Here is a 17078-nt window from a genome sequence, read left to right on the forward strand (position 1 = left end):
ACCGTTTTATACAGTCCCAACCTCACATGCACACTATTGTTGGCTCCAAGGTTGCAGCACATAAATGTCCAGAACACAGAATAAGAAAATGCAGTTGGAGGTCAGAGTCTCTGCCAATAAATACAACACCAAAAACATCTAGTGAGTCACTGGAACTGACTCACTTTAACTTTAATTTTTAACAGGTGTTTTGGGCTAGAAATGTGATTTCATTACAATTCTTCTGATTTTTTTCTCACCAATTTATGACTTTACAATCTCAGAGAGCATTCAAGTTTTTCCATCATAAATGTACAAGCTTTTTCTAGTAAATTTACTACTTTAATCTCTGAAAATATCTGGTAAATTTACGACTTTAATCTTGATAATTCTGAGTTTATTACCCCTTCTTTCCTGGCTCAGTATTTTTTTATCATACAATGACCCTTATACGCCGTCATAAAACTGACTGTAATGTAATAATATTGTTGTTTGGGGTTTTTTTTTAGATGAAACCAGCCAGCAAAAGTGGCTGTGCAGCCATTTTGCCAGCAGTTGACATTTCTGTTGTTCTCTGTCAAGTGGAGGATGCTGTCTTAGGCGTGTTTGAAACAGTGTTCACTGATAGTAAATGATAAATGGACTTGCACATTAACCCATTCACACACTGGTGGCTGAGGCTGCCATACAAGGTGCCACCTCCTACTCAGTTAAACATTAACATGCACTCAAGAGCCGATGGCACAGATACCAGGGGAAATTTGGGGTTCAGTGTCTTGCCCAAGGACATTTTGACAGGCAGACTGAAGGAGACAGGGATGGAACCACTTCTGATTGGTGGAAGACCCATTCCACCTCCTAAACCACAAAGTTATATTATTAGACTGCTCTTAAAAAAATGTATCCCCTTTATCTGGGCATTGCGTGACACTGTTTGGAGTGAACCACACTATTTACTGTTGGATGAGATATGTTGGGTTTTTTTGTATGCTACAAATGACAACTATCAGTATGATTCTGGAACAAAACTATATAAACCATAACAACTATAAAACTATATAGACCTACCATATAAAAATGAATATAAACTTGAGTTAACTAGTCTTAGTTTTCTTGACATATATTATGTTCCCTCCTAATATCTCTCTCTCATCACCACTCAGAAACTTCATCCGCACCTCAGAGCAGTGTTGTGTTAAATTGGATCAGAGCATCAGGACGTTCAGTGGCTGACTGGTTATGTCCACATTCCTCAGAATACATAAGCCAACTCTTTTTTGTTTGTTTGTTTTATTGTTTGCCTGCAGTTGGCTCTAGTTAGATCCAACTCGGGTGTGAAGGTAAATCTGAAAAATACTGTTTTCATGGCCTTGGTGTGTTCAGTCAAAAGCATCTTGAATTTAACTGGATATGTTTGGGGTTTTTTTCAAGGTGACTACTTTACTTTGCACCTAAACATCAATAATGACCACCTACAAACCGTGTAATTATTTGCTCTACACTACATTGCATTACTTTTTGACTTACACACGTCATCCTCTCTCAGTATCACTTCAGCCCCAGTGCTCTGTGGAGCATGTCAGAGATGATGGATACCTCTCATGAGTAAACAGACCTGATGAAAAAAGGTGCACAACTACAGCGCTTCACCAGTGTATTCAAGACCTGGCAGCTAAGAAAAAAAGGAAAAAAAATTATATTAGCAGGTCTGTGAAGTAGCGAGCAGCAGGATATATTACAGCTAGAAGCAGTTTTAAAACAAGTTGGGGCCCTGCCAAGAAAGTCTCAGAGCAATATCTTCAGCAATATGGATGGGGGAATGCATTCTGCTCCGGCTGGCACGGGGCTCTCTGACAATATTTAATATGGTATAGATATAACCTGTTGGGAAATCAAGTGCAGGATGTCTATGGGGCTTAAATGAAACTACAAACTTCAAACAGTGACTGATGTGGAATTCACAAAATATGTACCTCCATTAGTTTCTACCACTTAATACAACCGATATGGTATCTTTGGTTTTTATTGTTCTGAGGGAAATTGACCACAATACTTTTTTTTGCAATATATTAATGAAAGAAATAGAAGCTGATCAAATCAATGCAGTTCATACTGTTTTCATGTATTTTTTTCATATTCTGGTGCCACACACGCACAGGTTGCCTGTACTGAGGTGAACAGTGCAACACTGCCACCACATGGACAAATGTGGAAACAGAAACAACAATTCTGCAGCTCATATGTATGGCTCATGGTTCATACAAAAAAGAACGGAGGGCAAACAAAAAGCTAGAGGTCAAAACTACTTATTAAATTCAGTTATTTACAAATCGTGAGCAACATCAGTGATGTATGCCAGTGCCAAGGTGAAGGGAAAACAGTGCAAGACAATGTAGCAAAGCAAACAAACCAGGAGACCATGGGAGGGTTAGACACAGAGAAAGGCTTACTGAACCGTCCAGCTCTGTAGGCTTGCCTCAGCCCAGGTGAGCCGACTGCACATGGGAGAAGTTTGAAATCTATTCATTTCAACCCAAACCACGTTTTTTTTGTTTTGTTTTGTTTTTTAACCTTGACAAAGAAAGTTCTTTTTGGCAGAAAGTCTACTGGGCACACTCCTCCAACAGAGCAGATTGGAGCAGGTTGTACATGTACGTACACATTTATAAATGCTTTTACAGTGTTAACTCCCAGATATCTGAGAGTACACAAATCCACTCTCAGATACATGGAAATTGAGGTGATAAAATACTCACACAGAGGGGGAGATATAAACACCATGCTCCTTAAACAGGAACTGTTTTGGATAAATACATTGGGAACACTGGCCCCTAAGGGCCTCAATGAGGAATTTCACATTAGACCGTTTCTGTTATTCTGTAATTCTACATTCTGTTATATAAGTGTCTTTCCATGCGTTTCCATGTTTTTCTAACTGGTGTTATGTATCCACTAAAAACTCTTTTAAGGTTAGATAAATAGACAGAGGTGCCTCTAACAGACAGTATTCTTATGGTGGCTATTCAGTCTGAGCTCTTGTGATAATACTAACTATTGGGGATACATGATTTGTATTTGTATATGGATGTTTGTCCTCATGTACCTCTATTTCTATGTGTGGCCTGACTGTGTGTGTATATGCGCACAGTGTAATGCATTCTGCTGCTGGTGCAACTTTGACATATCAAGATGTGTTTGTTAGACATATGTATGACGGCCTCTTTTCCAGACAACTTTGTAAATTTATTTATATGTGAGATATAAATTATGTACATGCTGGTACTTTCCCCTTACATATATTTATCAAAAGTAGCCTTGGTATGATATTGGGGCTGCACATGTACATATATATATTCTCTTGGTTTATTTTTATCATGAATATGGGCAACAGGTGTGGTATGTCATATCATACATCATAAACTGGTTCAGGCACCATAGGTATTTAAGATGGTGACTTTCTGTCATTTATCAGAGGTCTGAGGAAGAGCTGTTGGCTAAAAATGTCACTCTCCTTCTAAACAGGAGCTGCTTGATGTGTGGACTTATTTGTTTTCTACTTTGTACTTCCACCAGATGTTTGTTTGGTCCAGCACCTCATTCCATTGGATATTTGGATGTGTGTGTTGTACTGTTTTTGCAGTGTTGGGGAGTAACCATGCGGGGGCGTACTGTTGACGGGACTTTGACAGGTTACCCTTTGATGACTGCAAATTAAAAGTTAAAAGTTGATGATGAAATACTGAAGTTTAAAAAAAAAAAGGCCTTGGACTTTAACATATGCTGTGCATGCTGGTTAGTTAATGCGAATGGTTTATTTTAATGAGATATCTAAAGTGATTTTGATGAAATATCACTATTTTAAGCTTGGATTTGGTTATGTTCTTTTATTTCTAATAGAAATGGTTGTCGCACAAGATGTGTCCAATGAATGGAAATTTGAAAAACCAACAATCATTTCTGTTTTTACAGTTTCTGGCTATGATAAAGGCAGTTTTTTTTTAATCTGTGGTAAATTAATCAGAAATAGAATTTTTAAAAAAAAAAAAAAAAAAAAAAACCTCCCCAGTGCTTTTTTTTTTTTTGACATGCCTCCCCTTTTCTTTGCACCACCCCTCCCCCCTCATAAGTAACGTAAAGTGTCTTAGCTACATCACTTTGATAAAATAGTAACCTTACCTTACACGATAAATTTCTATCTGTAATCTATTACATTTCAAAATGAAACATCTCAATACTGGAGAGGTGACTGCTAAATAAGTCAACAGCGGAACTAACGAGAATCGTTTTCAGGAAGAGGACTCATATTTCGGTTACACACTGTGTGTGAAGGTGCTTCCTGCTTCCTGACGGGGAGTTTTCGCCAGCTTGTTGAACAGTTTTGGTCATGTTTGGGAATGTTTTGAGCAGACTGGTGACAGAAACATTTAGTGTTCAACGCTATGTAAGGACTGTAGCTGTATTACAGAGGGTAAGAGCCGCCTCTGTGCCGGTCAGGAGCTTCTCTGATGTGAAGGACGAAGTGCAGCAGTCTTTTGACACCTCCCTGCTCGAGTTCCTGGTGTGTCCGCTGTCCAAGAAGCCGCTGAGGTGAGACACACAGCGTTACAGGACAGCCCAAATGTAGAAGAAGTAGTGACGCTCCGATAAAAGCTTTGGGGCTAACGTTCTAATTTTACCGGGGAAGAAAGCCTCGAGGCTTCGGGCTACAAATACAATCACTACAGTGATGTCATGTAAAACCTTCAGCAGCACTTCAGACTTGCAGCCGAGGCACTGACGTCACCACACACACCTCGGTGATTTGAATAGTTTTGGCCTCATATCCGTGCAGTAATGGAAGAAGTGCTGCATTAATTAGACATGGTATTGTTCAATATGTTACAGTTACCTATTAGAATATTACTTGAGTAAAAGTATCTGAAAAGTTCTTAACTATCAAAAGTAATATAATATTAAATGTAGGCTACTGAAGTATTCAAAGTAAAAGTACCAGTAAATGCTGTTAATGAAAGAGCAAGGGTCAGAATTTTGATCCTTCCCATCCTTCCCTAATTTGTAGTAAGTATGCAAGATGCTTAGGGGAAATGTATTGGATTACATTTACATTTTTATTTGTTCCGCTCATGTCCATGTGCAGCCATCAAAATCACAATGAAAACAACTCTAATACATATTTCCATGACTGAAAAGGAGCAGGGAGAAGAAAACATTCTTAGTGTACCTGCCCCTCTCTCAAAACACAAATGATCACAAGAAATAGATGGTCTGTCAGTTATAATTGATAACCAATACTTACAGTAACTTCAGAAAGAAAGAAAAATAAATAGAGAAGAATCGAGAGCCATACACACTGTCCCCTTCAACAAGGAAACAGCTTTTAAATGACAGTTTCATGTAGTCTAATTGTTATTTCGTTTTACATTTTCTTGAACTGAAAAATATTTAGACTACCCTTTAAATCATTCTGTAGAGAATTACAGTTGAACACCCACTACTGAAGTACACATCTGTTTTAACAGCATACATGCAAACTGGTGTTTAAAGTGAAATTTTCCTCTATGCTCCTTGTCGTCTAAAATAATAAACAAATTTTGTAAATGTTCTAGTAACACTTTGAATTTTGCTCTTAATAATGCCTGTAACTCAACTAAGTCTTTACATTTCGATAGTCCTGAGTTTTATAGTAAATATGTAGTCTATATCAAAAGTGGTAGTTGACAGAAATATTAAAACTCAGGTGTTTTTTGGGAGTATCTGCACTTTATCTAAGTACTGTTACATTACACCACTGAGTGAACCTTACTGGTGTAGTTTAGGCCCAGTGTAGGCTCATGGGTTTTACCCTCATGGTTGATCTTTGTGTAACATGTCAAATGAATCAGAATCGTAATTGGAGAATGATGCTGATTTTATTAGCCTACATAATTACTTAGTATCAGAAGGAAATGTTCTCATGCTTATGGTTATGGATTTCCAGGACATCACAGTAGGCGTCATTTCCATATTCCCTAATTGTTCCACTCTCTTCTTATCCCACCAATGTGTCTATATCACATACTATAGTTTTTGTTTGGCTGTAAAACTTTAAAAACTGTCAAAGTGAATTAAGCTCTTATGTGTCTGGCACATCAGAAACTTTTCAGTCGAAGTACTCGGTCAGTGTGGCACTTTATTGTTCGCCTTCTGGGGTGTTGGAGATGTCAGACATAGAGATGTCTGCCTTCTCTACAGTATAATGGAACTAGATGGCACTCAGCTTGTGGTGCTCAAAGTGCCAAAAAAAATAAAGTTCAAAACCTCAACAGCAATGTCTCTTTCAGAAATCTTGACCTGGTAACTAAAGATAATCCACAGACCTTGTGCGGAGTTTCATGTAGGAACTATATTCTTTTTATCAAACTACACCCTCAACTATATCACCTCGCAAAAGAAAGCATGTATCTACTCATGGAAAGGGGCTGACAGTGTGAGATGTAAACGTTAATGTTTTCCCTCTCAGCTAAGCTGTAATGTTAGCTAGCTAAGTGGTGTCAGGTGAGCTAGCAGTAGACACACGCATCCCTTTGCACATTGATACGGTTGATGGGTGTAGTTCGATGGAACGAAAATAGTTCCCACATGAAACTGCTACAACGAGGTCTGTGGATTATCTTGAGTAACGGGGTCATCATTTCTGGAAAGAGACATTTCTGTTGAGTTTTTCAAATATATTTTTTGGCACTTTGAGCACCACAAGCTGAGTGCCATCTAGTTCCATGATATTGGATAAAAGGCAGACATCTTTGCTGTCGATATCTCTGACACTTAGCAACTCACACCAAAACAACCTGGACAAATAAATAGAACTACAGGTTAAGAGGAGACAAATGTATTTTTGATTATGCGGTGAACCGTCCCTTTAAAAAAGTGTTACACTAACTCAGTGGGGTCACTACTGTTGCTAACAATTAAAAATGTAACCTTTGCACGTGCCATTGAGTGATCACTTTTGGTAACGGGAATCGCTATTGATTAGTTCGGTTTTCATTTGCTCCATGGTAAAAACACCTTTTTTCCTCAGCTTGCATGTATTAAATGTTACATGCTAAAAAAATAATTTTGAATACATCACAGCATCATTAAGTGGTGTGCATCATAGAAGAATTATGTTGCTCTTGTCCCTCCACAGGTACGATGCTAAGACCAATGAGCTGATCAACGAGGAGCTTGGTATTGCCTATCCCATCATTGACGGCATCCCCAACATGATCGCCCAGGAAGCCAGACTCATACAGAAAGACACAGATAAAGCTACCTCGACCACACCAACACAAGGGTAGAAGCTCTATCACAACACCTTCAGCTGACCCAAGCAAACACTCTTAGTGTTTTAAAGGTTGTTGGACTGAGTGAGACAATTCACTGTCACTGGATCCCCCACAGCTCAAATTGCAGCTCAGTGAGAACTTATACTGCATTCTTGCCAGCTGGCTGAAACTTCATGTAATATATCCCCTCAGGTATTTATTTACTCCTGTAGCACCCTGTGTCAGAACCCATCTGCAGGCATGTTCTCGCTGTCCATGATGGTGGGGCTGGTCCCAATAGTGTCTCTGTTTGGTTTGTTCTACTCTGCTGCGGTGGATGAGAACTTCCCTCAAGGCTGCACCAGCAGCAACAGTCTGTGTTTCTACAGCCTGCTGCTCCCGGTCACCATCCCTGTGTACGTCTTCTTCCACCTCTGGAGCTGGATGGGGATCAAACTTTTTAGACACAACTAGGTTGTTCTGATTCTGTTCTGTTAAAGGAAAAATCAGCCTTAAATTAATTTGACAAAAGGTGAAAACAGAATGGTTTGACATCACATCAGCACATGACGAGGACAGCTACAGTGGAGTTTATTAGCAGTAAATGTTACTTTCTCTGCAAGCACTAGATTGACATCCTGCAGGAATACACATTTTGAATGAGATACCAAGGATACAGACTCATTGTATTATGAGGCATAACTACACAGGGCAGTTTGAAGGAAACTGAATGCGACAAAAATCTAATGCAACTCTTTCTGTTAAAACAGATCAGTTTTAACCGTAACCATGGGTGGATTTTAACTGGTTGCTACATTTTAAGGTGGAGGGCAGCTGTGTGTAATAACTGGGGCTAATATATTTATTTTTTCCCCTTTTGAATAGTGGTTATCTGGTTGCTTTAAGTACAGCGTGCTAATGTGTTGTAGTCATACCAGCTAAAAAAACAAGCCCTGTAGACAAGTTTTGGTTGCTTCACTGTTATGCTCTGAGTCGTCTTGTGTTAATTCCAACCCTTAATGTAGTTCACATTTTTGAGCAGAAATGGAAGGTTAACTAACTGTTTATGACATGACTAATTCCATGTGTACATTGCTATGGAGGTGAAATGAATAAAAAGAATAGTAAACAACTTAATATTGAAACTTCACTGTGTCATTTTACTGTTAACACTTAAAGAACACATGTAAACAACTGGTTCTGCATAATAAATAAACTTTAATTGATAAAAGACTTTAATTGATAAGTCTTCAACACAAAACAACACACCACAAACAAAACTATGAACTACAATTCGATGTCATAGTTTCCTGAAAACATCAAAAACATTGAATAAAACTGGTATTTGAGGAAGTAACAACCTATACCAACATTACAGGAAAGTCTAACTTGAAAATTCGAACAATGAACAAATACATGAACTCATCATGAATACTAAGAGGTTTCTGTGATTCTTCTCCAGAAGTTCATTTTGGGACAGTTGGTTTGGTGTGCCAAGGCCTTTACTTTCACTTTCCCCAGCAAGTATGTTTACAAACATTAATGACAATCCTGCCTAGTACACCTTTAACATCACAGCTCTCTACACAAAGATTCTTATCTCTCAAGAACAAGGTACAGATAAAGTTTGGCATTAAGAACTAAATTTTAATTTGCCTGTAAATCTGATGCTTGGCTGATCTTAAACCCAAGCCACTGAAATACTGCTCCACACATTAAAGGATAAAGGATTAAAGGAAATTAAGTAAGAATGTGGCAGCCGCTGACTGCAGGTTTGTGTCAGGAACCTTAATTTCCATGCTTTCATATGACCTCAGTGCCCCTTCCTGCTTTTAACCTCTCTGCCCTGAGCGAGTTTCATCAGTGGAGACTCTGGTCTGGGTGACCGTCCCTCTCCTTTTGTCTTGAAGAAGAAGGATTCATTGAGTCTCATCTGGACTGCCCTCATCTGAAGAGCAAAAAGTCAGTTTGTTACTTGACAGTGGCGTGTACTTAAATGACCGTTCTTGCAAATTATTCTGACAAACACAAACACCTTTTTTGCAACTGATTAGCAAGCAAAACAGTTTAAAGGATAAGGAAAAAGACCAAAACACGTTGAGTCCATACGTTCCCTCCTTCCTACTCTGTATGTGGCTCTCTCAACCACAGGCCAATTTTTTATGCCTCCACGCCAGGGACAGTTGTGGCCAGAGGCATTATGTTTTCGGGGTGGTCCGTGTGTACATATGTCCCATGACTGTAAATGCGATATCTCAAGCCTGCCTCAAGGGAACTTCTTCAAATTTGGCACAAATGTCACTATGAACTGATTAGTTTATGATGGTCATAGGTTAGACCTTGTCTGTCTCCTTCCTGTTAATGTGATATCTCAAGAACACCTAGAGGGAATTTCTTCAAATTTGGCACAAAGGTTGACTTGGGCTTGAGAATGAAATGGTTAGATTTTGGTGGTCAAGGGTCAAAGGTCAAGGTCACTGTGACACTGGCTGTCTCACTCTAGTGAACACAATATCTCAAAAACACCTTGAGGGAATTTCTTCAAATATAACACAAACGTTTACTTGGAACTGATTTGATTTTGGCGGTCAAGGTCAATGTTCCCTTGCATCTGTCTCATTCTCATGAACACAATGTCTCAATAACACCTTAAGGTAATTTGACACAAACCTCCACTTGGACTAAAGAATAAACTGATATAAAGTTTGTGTTCGAAGGTCAAAGGTCAAGGTCAATGTGCCCTCACTACATATGTTTTTGTCCATAATTCAAGAATTTATTAATTATGACAAAACTTCACACAAATGTCTAATAGGATAAAATAATGAAGCGATGACATTTTACTTCACTGTGGCATCATATGTTGTGCATTAAACACTTTTCTTGCCATTACTCTATGTCATATCTCAGGTACAGAGGGGGAAACATTTGGTCAGATATTGAACTGGTGTCACTAATCTTGGGTGTCCACCTTGAAACTGTGCTGATTATATAGATCTGTGCTGTTGGGGGTAACAGAGGTTACCACTTCGTATTTATATCCTCTGCTTATGTTAATAATAGCGTGATGATACAGAACAATTAAATAGCCTAGAAACCTATGGCCTTGGACACAGGGACAGGCAGGGGAATATTATGACTATTCTCAAAATCTTGATTTTTTTTTTCTTTAACATGGCCCTGATCCTCCTTCATACTTTTCTCCTCTGTAAACTACATTTGACAGAAAGAACTGACTGAATTCTAAGAAAAAAATATCAAAAAGGTCAGAATATTCTAGACTGTGCAAGACACGATATTTGATGCCTTCACAGGCCTGGGTACGTGCAGTGAGCAGTGAGAGGAGTATCACCTGGATCAGGTCTAGCTTGCCAGTGCGACAGGGGGGTTCGTCTTCACTGGAGACTGTCGTGTCTGCAGACTTGGCCTCAGACTCTGACTGGGGGCTCAGCGTTGTTTCACCTTTACCTTGTGTGCTTCCAGAACAAGGCTGTCGGCCAGAGGGCTCTTTCTTTGCCTCTCCATCTTTCGTGTCTGAGGAACAAGATGGGTGCAGGCTGAGCTCTTTGTGGTTGTCACTCTTGATCTCTTCTTGTGAAGTCACTGACAAACATGTCCCGAGGTTTTGTCTTGCCCTCTCTGGCATGCTCAGATCCAGCGGTTTCAAGTTCTCAAAGTGTACGCTCAATCTTCTTTTTTGGTAGAAGTTGAGGTAGGAGGAGAGTTCAGTGGTGAAGAAGTTTTCTGTCTGTGTGGAAGTGCTTGTCAGGGACATGGGGGGCAACACCGCTGGCTCATCTGACAGATATGAAAGAGACTGCTTTGACTTTACATCACCCAGGGAGGGCTTTACAACAATTGGCTCATCCAGGTATTCATTTTCCACACTGGGTGTTTTATGTGCAGGGTGTGCAACTTTTTTCACCTGATTTAGGTTTGTGTTTAACTCCATCTGTGTCTCAGAGAAGGATTTTGCCTCCTTGGGACTCTGATGTGCTTTGTTTAACCGCTCCTCTTCCTCTGTGAGAAGCACCTGTACTGTCTTTGGCTGTTGCACCTGCTCGTTTGTTTCTCCGTGGTCCTGATGGAAATGTGAGTCATGTGGACATTTGTATGATTGGTCGAGATGCTGTTTTAGCCATACTACAGACGTGTCCAACCTGTTTCGTGGTGCAAACATTTGAGGACTTGTAGATATGGCTTGGTCGCTGGCTTCCCCACTGGAAGGTTCTGAGGGCGACACTCTGAATGTCTTCTGGGTGATGAACAGGTCCTGGCTGTTTATATCTTCATTGGTGCACTGAGATTCATTAGCATGTGTTTGACCCTGGCTGTGTCCTGTCACTGTGACTTGTGAACAGCTCTCAGCATCTCTCACAGCTTCATTCTCCAAGAGGATGCTCTCTATGGGAGAATGCTGAGATGAAGAGCTTAATTGAGGATGTTTGGCACATATGTAGACTGGTGATAAGTCAAACGCCACTTTCTTTTTTCTTTTGGTTTTCTTCTTGCAGTCTTTGCCAGGTTTAAGCTTGTCACTGCTGTGTGGAATCAATGTCCCAGGCTCCATTGTAGGTTTTAATTGTACACTGCTGCCCTGAGGAAATATAAAACTATCATCTAGTTCTGAGTGCAATCTGTTTTTCTTTTTCTTCTTTTCTTTTTTAGCTTCTCTATTTTCTTTCATTGCTTCCTTAAATTTTGAGCTTTTCTTTTTCTTTTTCTTCTGAATGTTCTCATCCATTTTCATGGCTATGTTGTTTTTGCAATTTGCATTTTTCTTGTCCTTTTTGGATTTCTTTTTTCTTTTTCCTTTCCTAGGTGTCCAAGTCCAAGGCTCCCAGAAGAAGTCTGTCTCCTCACTGTCATCCATGGGTCTGTTCAGCAGAAAGAGGATATGTAAATACACTCACTTAAATGAAAGAAAATACAAGATAACAGATGGTTATGCTGCCATATATGCTAATATATAGAATTTCTCTTAATACCTTTTTCTGTAACTACTTCAGTGAAGCAGTGGTATGAGATTTTCATAGTATGTTAACCATCTCAAAAGTATATGGTATAAAACTATTATCAAAATTGGATCATAATTAAAACTAGAAACTATTTTTTAATGGAAGTATGTGTAATAAATCTCCCTTCTGAAAAATAAACAAAACAGATGTGAGATTCTCTGTCCGGCTGTATTCTTTTTCCAATACCGTAGATAAGCAGATGTACACCGTATGATAACCGGCAATGTTCAGACCACGGTATATCTTGAAACCGGTATACTGCTGCGACCCTTAACTTCTCAAAGGGAAACTTTGCCAATTTTCAACCAGCTGTGTATCATAACTATGAGGGTAATATGTGTAAATTACTTTGGTAAACTTTCCTCCATCTAACCAGCACCCAGATCACCCTGCCTCAGCTCCCAGCTCAAATCTGCCAGATGATGCAAAATGTGGATCTTCTCTGGCTGTTGCTCAAACTACAGATTGTACTTCCTCATTTTTGTATGCACCATGCCAGCACAGGCACAGATCGTGTGTTCCAATACCCATACTACCATAGTATAAAATATGCCAGAAGGTAAGTACATCCCAATACATAGTATGTCAAATGCAATATGCCAAAAATACCAGAATGTTCAACTACATCCGGTCTGATTTTCAGTATGCAAGCCAACATGCTTTTCTGGCTATTCTGACTCTGCACAGCGGATGATTCATCACACTGACTGAGCAGCAAATGGATGACAGCTTGAAAACTCATTGACAGCTGAGTGACAGCTGTCAGAATTTGCAATGACAGATGACAGTGCATTCCAGTAACTGATGAGCAGTTGATCAGTAATAATAGGAGTATTGATTGTTTCAGTGAACAAAATAATCAAAAATATTACAAACAACAATGGGACATAACTATAAAGATAACAGTGACAGATAACTGCAGATGTAACTTCACAGTCGCAGATATAATATGTTAGAATCTACAATCTGTGCAGTTATACCAACTTAGAGTTTAACTACAGAAATTAGTAAGAGAAAAAAGTAAGAGCAGCAGAACTCGCCAGGTCGATCTCCGTCTCTGGCGAACACGATAAGTGGCATTTGTTTCATCTCAAATGTAACAGATATAAAAGCAAGAGTGTCAAAGTCCAAGGCGTAATGTTATGAGAAAATCGTATGTCTCGATTGCATACATACTGCATGCAATGGTACGTACTTTTCATAGGCAGCTGCAGTACCCACTAAAAGTAAAAAAGAAAAAGTATGCGATCTGGAACTCACCCAAAGAGTACAGAAGTGGATCAAGAGAGAGAGAGCCACCTCTGTTTCTCTCTCAAACTTAGACCAAACTCTTATTAAACTGTAAAACTGGGCAGTGCTGATCAAATTCTGTGCTGCTTATTTCTCACCTCAAATGTTTTCAGAAAGAGTTTAATGGATATGGTAGTTGTAAGTTTTCTACCTCTTGAGCAAAAGTAAATGACACAGCTCTTTTTCTCTGTTTTCTCTGGTTATGTTGCACCAATTTTAAAAGTATGTCTGTCTTTTTACTGCATAAACAGCCCAGTTTTATGAAAAGACTATTTCTAGAAGTGAAATGCTTCTTTAATGTTGTTATTTACTAAACATATATATGTGCAAGCATCTCTCACCAAGAAGCTATGTGCCAAAACACTGGTGTCATACCCACAGAGATGTCTTGTTTTTGCAGTTACAGCCTTATATTTCTGGGATACTTTTCAACTGACAGATCTTTCCACACCTACCAGACATGTAATTACAAATAAATAGAAAAACTGATAAAAGTGATCATGTACAGAACCACAAAACTTACTGTTTTCGCTTTACCTGCTTTTATTTTTTTGTCATTGGTTTTATTTAGTGGGACTCCTTAGTCCATTGTTTTGCTTTCTGTTTAAATGTTGGTTTGTCCCATCTGTATCTATTACCTAGGTCTTTTTTTATGTCATTGAGGGAAGACTAGATATCAGAAACACCACTCAATATGTATGTATGTATGTATATTGTATGTATAATAATAATAAAAATTGAATTTGAACTTGAATTCTGCTACGGGAATGGAGATAATCAAATGTCACAATATTTTTACCAAATACCTTGATATCAATATTACACCTATACTGTAGGGTCGACTATTGGTGCTTTAATCAAAATATTTACACATTGTGGCTTTTGATAACCATCAGTAATGTGGATAGAATGGCTAAATAGGTAAAGGCAAATAATAGAACAGAAACGCCTTTAAAAGCAGGAAAAAAAGATATACAGATATTACAATATCTAAAATCTAAGCCGATATCTAGTCGCATATCATGATGTCAATATAATGGTGATATATTGTCCAGGACCAGCCCTAGAAAGCCCAGCCCAGGAAAATTGCATATTTCAAACGAGTGCTCAGATGCTTAGAAGTAGTATGTTTGGTGTTGCTACATTAACACAGTAAGATAAAGCTGGAGTTGGCTGCTAAACTTGACCCTCACCAACATTTTAGCGAGTTCACATCAATTTTTATAACCATTTGTTATGCTTCTCCACTCATTTATTCATGGTTTTCCTTTCATTTGTCATCTGTTTGTATGTATAGACACTGTAGTTTCCATCCTGCGTCTGCTTCTGTGTATTCACTTGACCAGCAGCTTTATGTTGCTTTGTCTATTACATGAATTTGCATGCAATTTAGTTGTGTAAGAGCGTGCCTATCAGCAGATCTTTTATGCATAACTGTCTGAGATGTGTTCAGGGTCTGTATTGGTGTTTTGCTCCCTACTCGAGTTTTAATAAACAGGAATATTTTGTTTCATGATCATGCCCAGGCACAAGGTGACAGACATGATGAATGTGCACTGCTTCTGTAAAGATAAACTCAGTCAAATGATAACTATACTCTATAGGAAAGATCAGTATATTCTATTTTCCCGAGGATACAAACTGTTTGCATAATGTTTGATAAAGATTTGTCTTTTGACTCTCATATTAAAAAAAAAACTTCAAGTTGCACTGGCGCCCTGTAAAATCTAAAACTGAATTTATAATCCCTCTCCTCACAGAAAGCTCTAAATGGTCAGGCTCCGTCATATCTTAGAGAGCTCATAGTACCCTATTATCTCACCAGAACATTGTGCTCTGAGAATGCAGGGTTACTCGTGGTCCCTAAAGTCTCCACAAGTAGATCAGGAGCCAGAGCCTTCAGCTATCAGGCTCCTCTTCTGTGAAACCATCTTCCTGTTTTTGTCCCGGAAGCAGACACTGTCTCCACATTTAAAACTAGACTTAAGAGTTTCCTTGTTGATAAAGCTTATAGTTAGGGCTGGCTCAGGCTTGCCTTGGACCAGCCCCTAGTTAGGCTGACATAGGCCTAGTCTGCCGGGGGACCTCCTGTGATACACTGAGTCTCTTCTTTCTCTCTCGCTCTCGCTTTCAGATGCTTAAAAGTTGGTTCTTCTTCATTTGCTGACATTCATGTCCTGTTACTGCATATCTATCGCAAACTTGGCTTCTTCTACAGAGCCTTTGTGCTCCACTGTCTCACAGGTTCCCTCGATTCGCAGATATGCTTGGATGGTGGATCATAGTTAAGCTGCTGCCATGGTCCTGCCTGATGCCTGCTACTACTTCTATTATTATTTGTCATACTTCTACCATTAATTTATGATGTTTATTGACACATCTCATTTCTACCATTTTCCCTGGTTAAGGTTTTTTTGGGGGAGGTTTTCCTTTTCCGTTGTGAGGGTCCAAGGACAGAGGGACGTCCTATGCTGTAAAGCCCTCTGAGGCAAAGTGTGATTTGTGGCTTTATAAATAAAACTGAGTTGAAATTGAATACCCATAACAGCTCTACTGGCTTTTAATTCCAGCACTGTTTATCTATGACAAAACATTGGGTTTATTGAGCTCTCTGGTACAATATGCATTACAGCTTCAGTCTATGAGTAGACAGATATGGAAGATCACTTCCTATAGGTAAAACCAACCAAGGCCTGCTTTAATTTATTCTAGCTATCACCTTGAAGCAGAGCTGATACGGAACACATCAGGGTCACGTATGTTGGTTGCCTATCGGCACTAGCTAACTATTTTAGCGCTTTTTTGCTGTCTTGAGAGATAGACTACATTTAGATTTAAGACGCTAACACGCAAGTGGAGTCTGAAATAATGTAACTTAACTGTATCAAGTCGCAGAGCTGATGCTACTTTAAATACTTTTTGGTCCTTTTTTACTGCATTTTTCGTCATCTTTTACAGTTAAGTCGGGACTGAGAACTTGTGTCGCAATTACAAAACACAATGGTTTCAGCAAAACGAGACTGAAAACCTGACAGGTTTAGCTTGTATTTTCGCAGTTGAAAAGGGAAATGACTTTGTATCTTACCAAACGAGTAAGTTTGACCCATATATTTGCTGTAACATAAAATGTCATTGCACTAAAACGGTTTTTTTTTTTTTTCGGAATAAAAATTACCTCAGAAGGCAGATTCAGCTCCAGCCAGCAAACTCCACTTCAAAGAGACCGACACTGTTACTTCGAGTTCATGTTGCATTCATGTGCCTCTCGTAAGGCTCGGCAACAAGAGAGAGCAAGGACGTCCCTCAGTTGAAAGACGCAAGAAGCTTACAATATTTGAGGAGTTTTACAACTATAGAGTAGCTTTGAAGAAAGACAGGCAAAACACTACAATGTAAATTATTTATTTTTTTGTTTTTTCATCCAAGTACATATAAAGTTAATCCATGTAGACAGAATACCACGTTTTACCAAGACACCACCATGTAATATCTAAGGTGACGTATA

The 17078-nt window shown here is 39.0% G+C and overlaps 3 protein-coding genes across 3 annotated transcripts; 2 read left to right on the forward strand and 1 right to left on the reverse strand.

Moving 5' to 3' along the window:
* Positions 1-4300: 4300 nt before the first annotated feature.
* Positions 4301-7522, forward strand: LOC125887577 (protein preY, mitochondrial-like). The gene is made up of 2 exons (XM_049574537.1): positions 4301-4566; positions 7148-7522. The coding sequence occupies exons 1-2, from the start codon at positions 4364-4366 to the stop codon at positions 7296-7298; spliced, it is 354 nt and encodes a 117-aa protein (XP_049430494.1). The 5' UTR covers positions 4301-4363; the 3' UTR covers positions 7299-7522.
* A 4-nt stretch (positions 7523-7526) lies between these two features.
* Positions 7527-8402, forward strand: LOC125887579 (phosphatidylinositol N-acetylglucosaminyltransferase subunit Y-like). Its single transcript, XM_049574539.1, has one exon. It carries the CDS (start codon positions 7527-7529, stop codon positions 7737-7739), a length of 213 nt encoding a protein of 70 aa, XP_049430496.1. The 3' UTR covers positions 7740-8402.
* An 89-nt stretch (positions 8403-8491) lies between these two features.
* si:ch211-176l24.4 (uncharacterized) lies at positions 8492-16845 on the reverse strand. Its single transcript, XM_049574458.1, has 3 exons — positions 16749-16845; positions 10618-12142; positions 8492-9213 (listed from the first exon to the last, which is right to left on the reverse strand). Exons 2-3 carry the CDS (start codon positions 12136-12138, stop codon positions 9079-9081), a joined length of 1656 nt encoding a protein of 551 aa, XP_049430415.1. The 5' UTR covers positions 12139-12142; positions 16749-16845; the 3' UTR covers positions 8492-9078.
* Positions 16846-17078: the final 233 nt, after the last annotated feature.

This window comes from Epinephelus fuscoguttatus, linkage group LG4, assembly GCF_011397635.1.
Source record: "Epinephelus fuscoguttatus linkage group LG4, E.fuscoguttatus.final_Chr_v1".
NCBI classification, from domain to species: domain Eukaryota; kingdom Metazoa; phylum Chordata; class Actinopteri; order Perciformes; family Serranidae; genus Epinephelus; species Epinephelus fuscoguttatus.

Excerpts from the sequence above, each read along its gene's own strand:
- LOC125887577 (XM_049574537.1), top strand. The coding sequence starts at position 4,364 with ATGTTTGGGAATGTTTTGAGCAGACTGGTGACAGAAACATTTAGTGTT. Across the intron at positions 4,567-7,147 it reads CTGTCCAAGAAGCCGCTGAG|GTACGATGCTAAGACCAATG; the intron begins GTGAGACACACA and ends GTCCCTCCACAG.
- LOC125887579 (XM_049574539.1), top strand. The coding sequence starts at position 7,527 with ATGTTCTCGCTGTCCATGATGGTGGGGCTGGTCCCAATAGTGTCTCTG.
- si:ch211-176l24.4 (XM_049574458.1), bottom strand. The coding sequence starts at position 12,138 with ATGGATGACAGTGAGGAGACAGACTTCTTCTGGGAGCCTTGGACTTGG. Across the intron at positions 9,214-10,617 it reads GCAAGCTAGACCTGATCCAG|ATGAGGGCAGTCCAGATGAG; the intron begins GTGATACTCCTC and ends TTTGCTCTTCAG.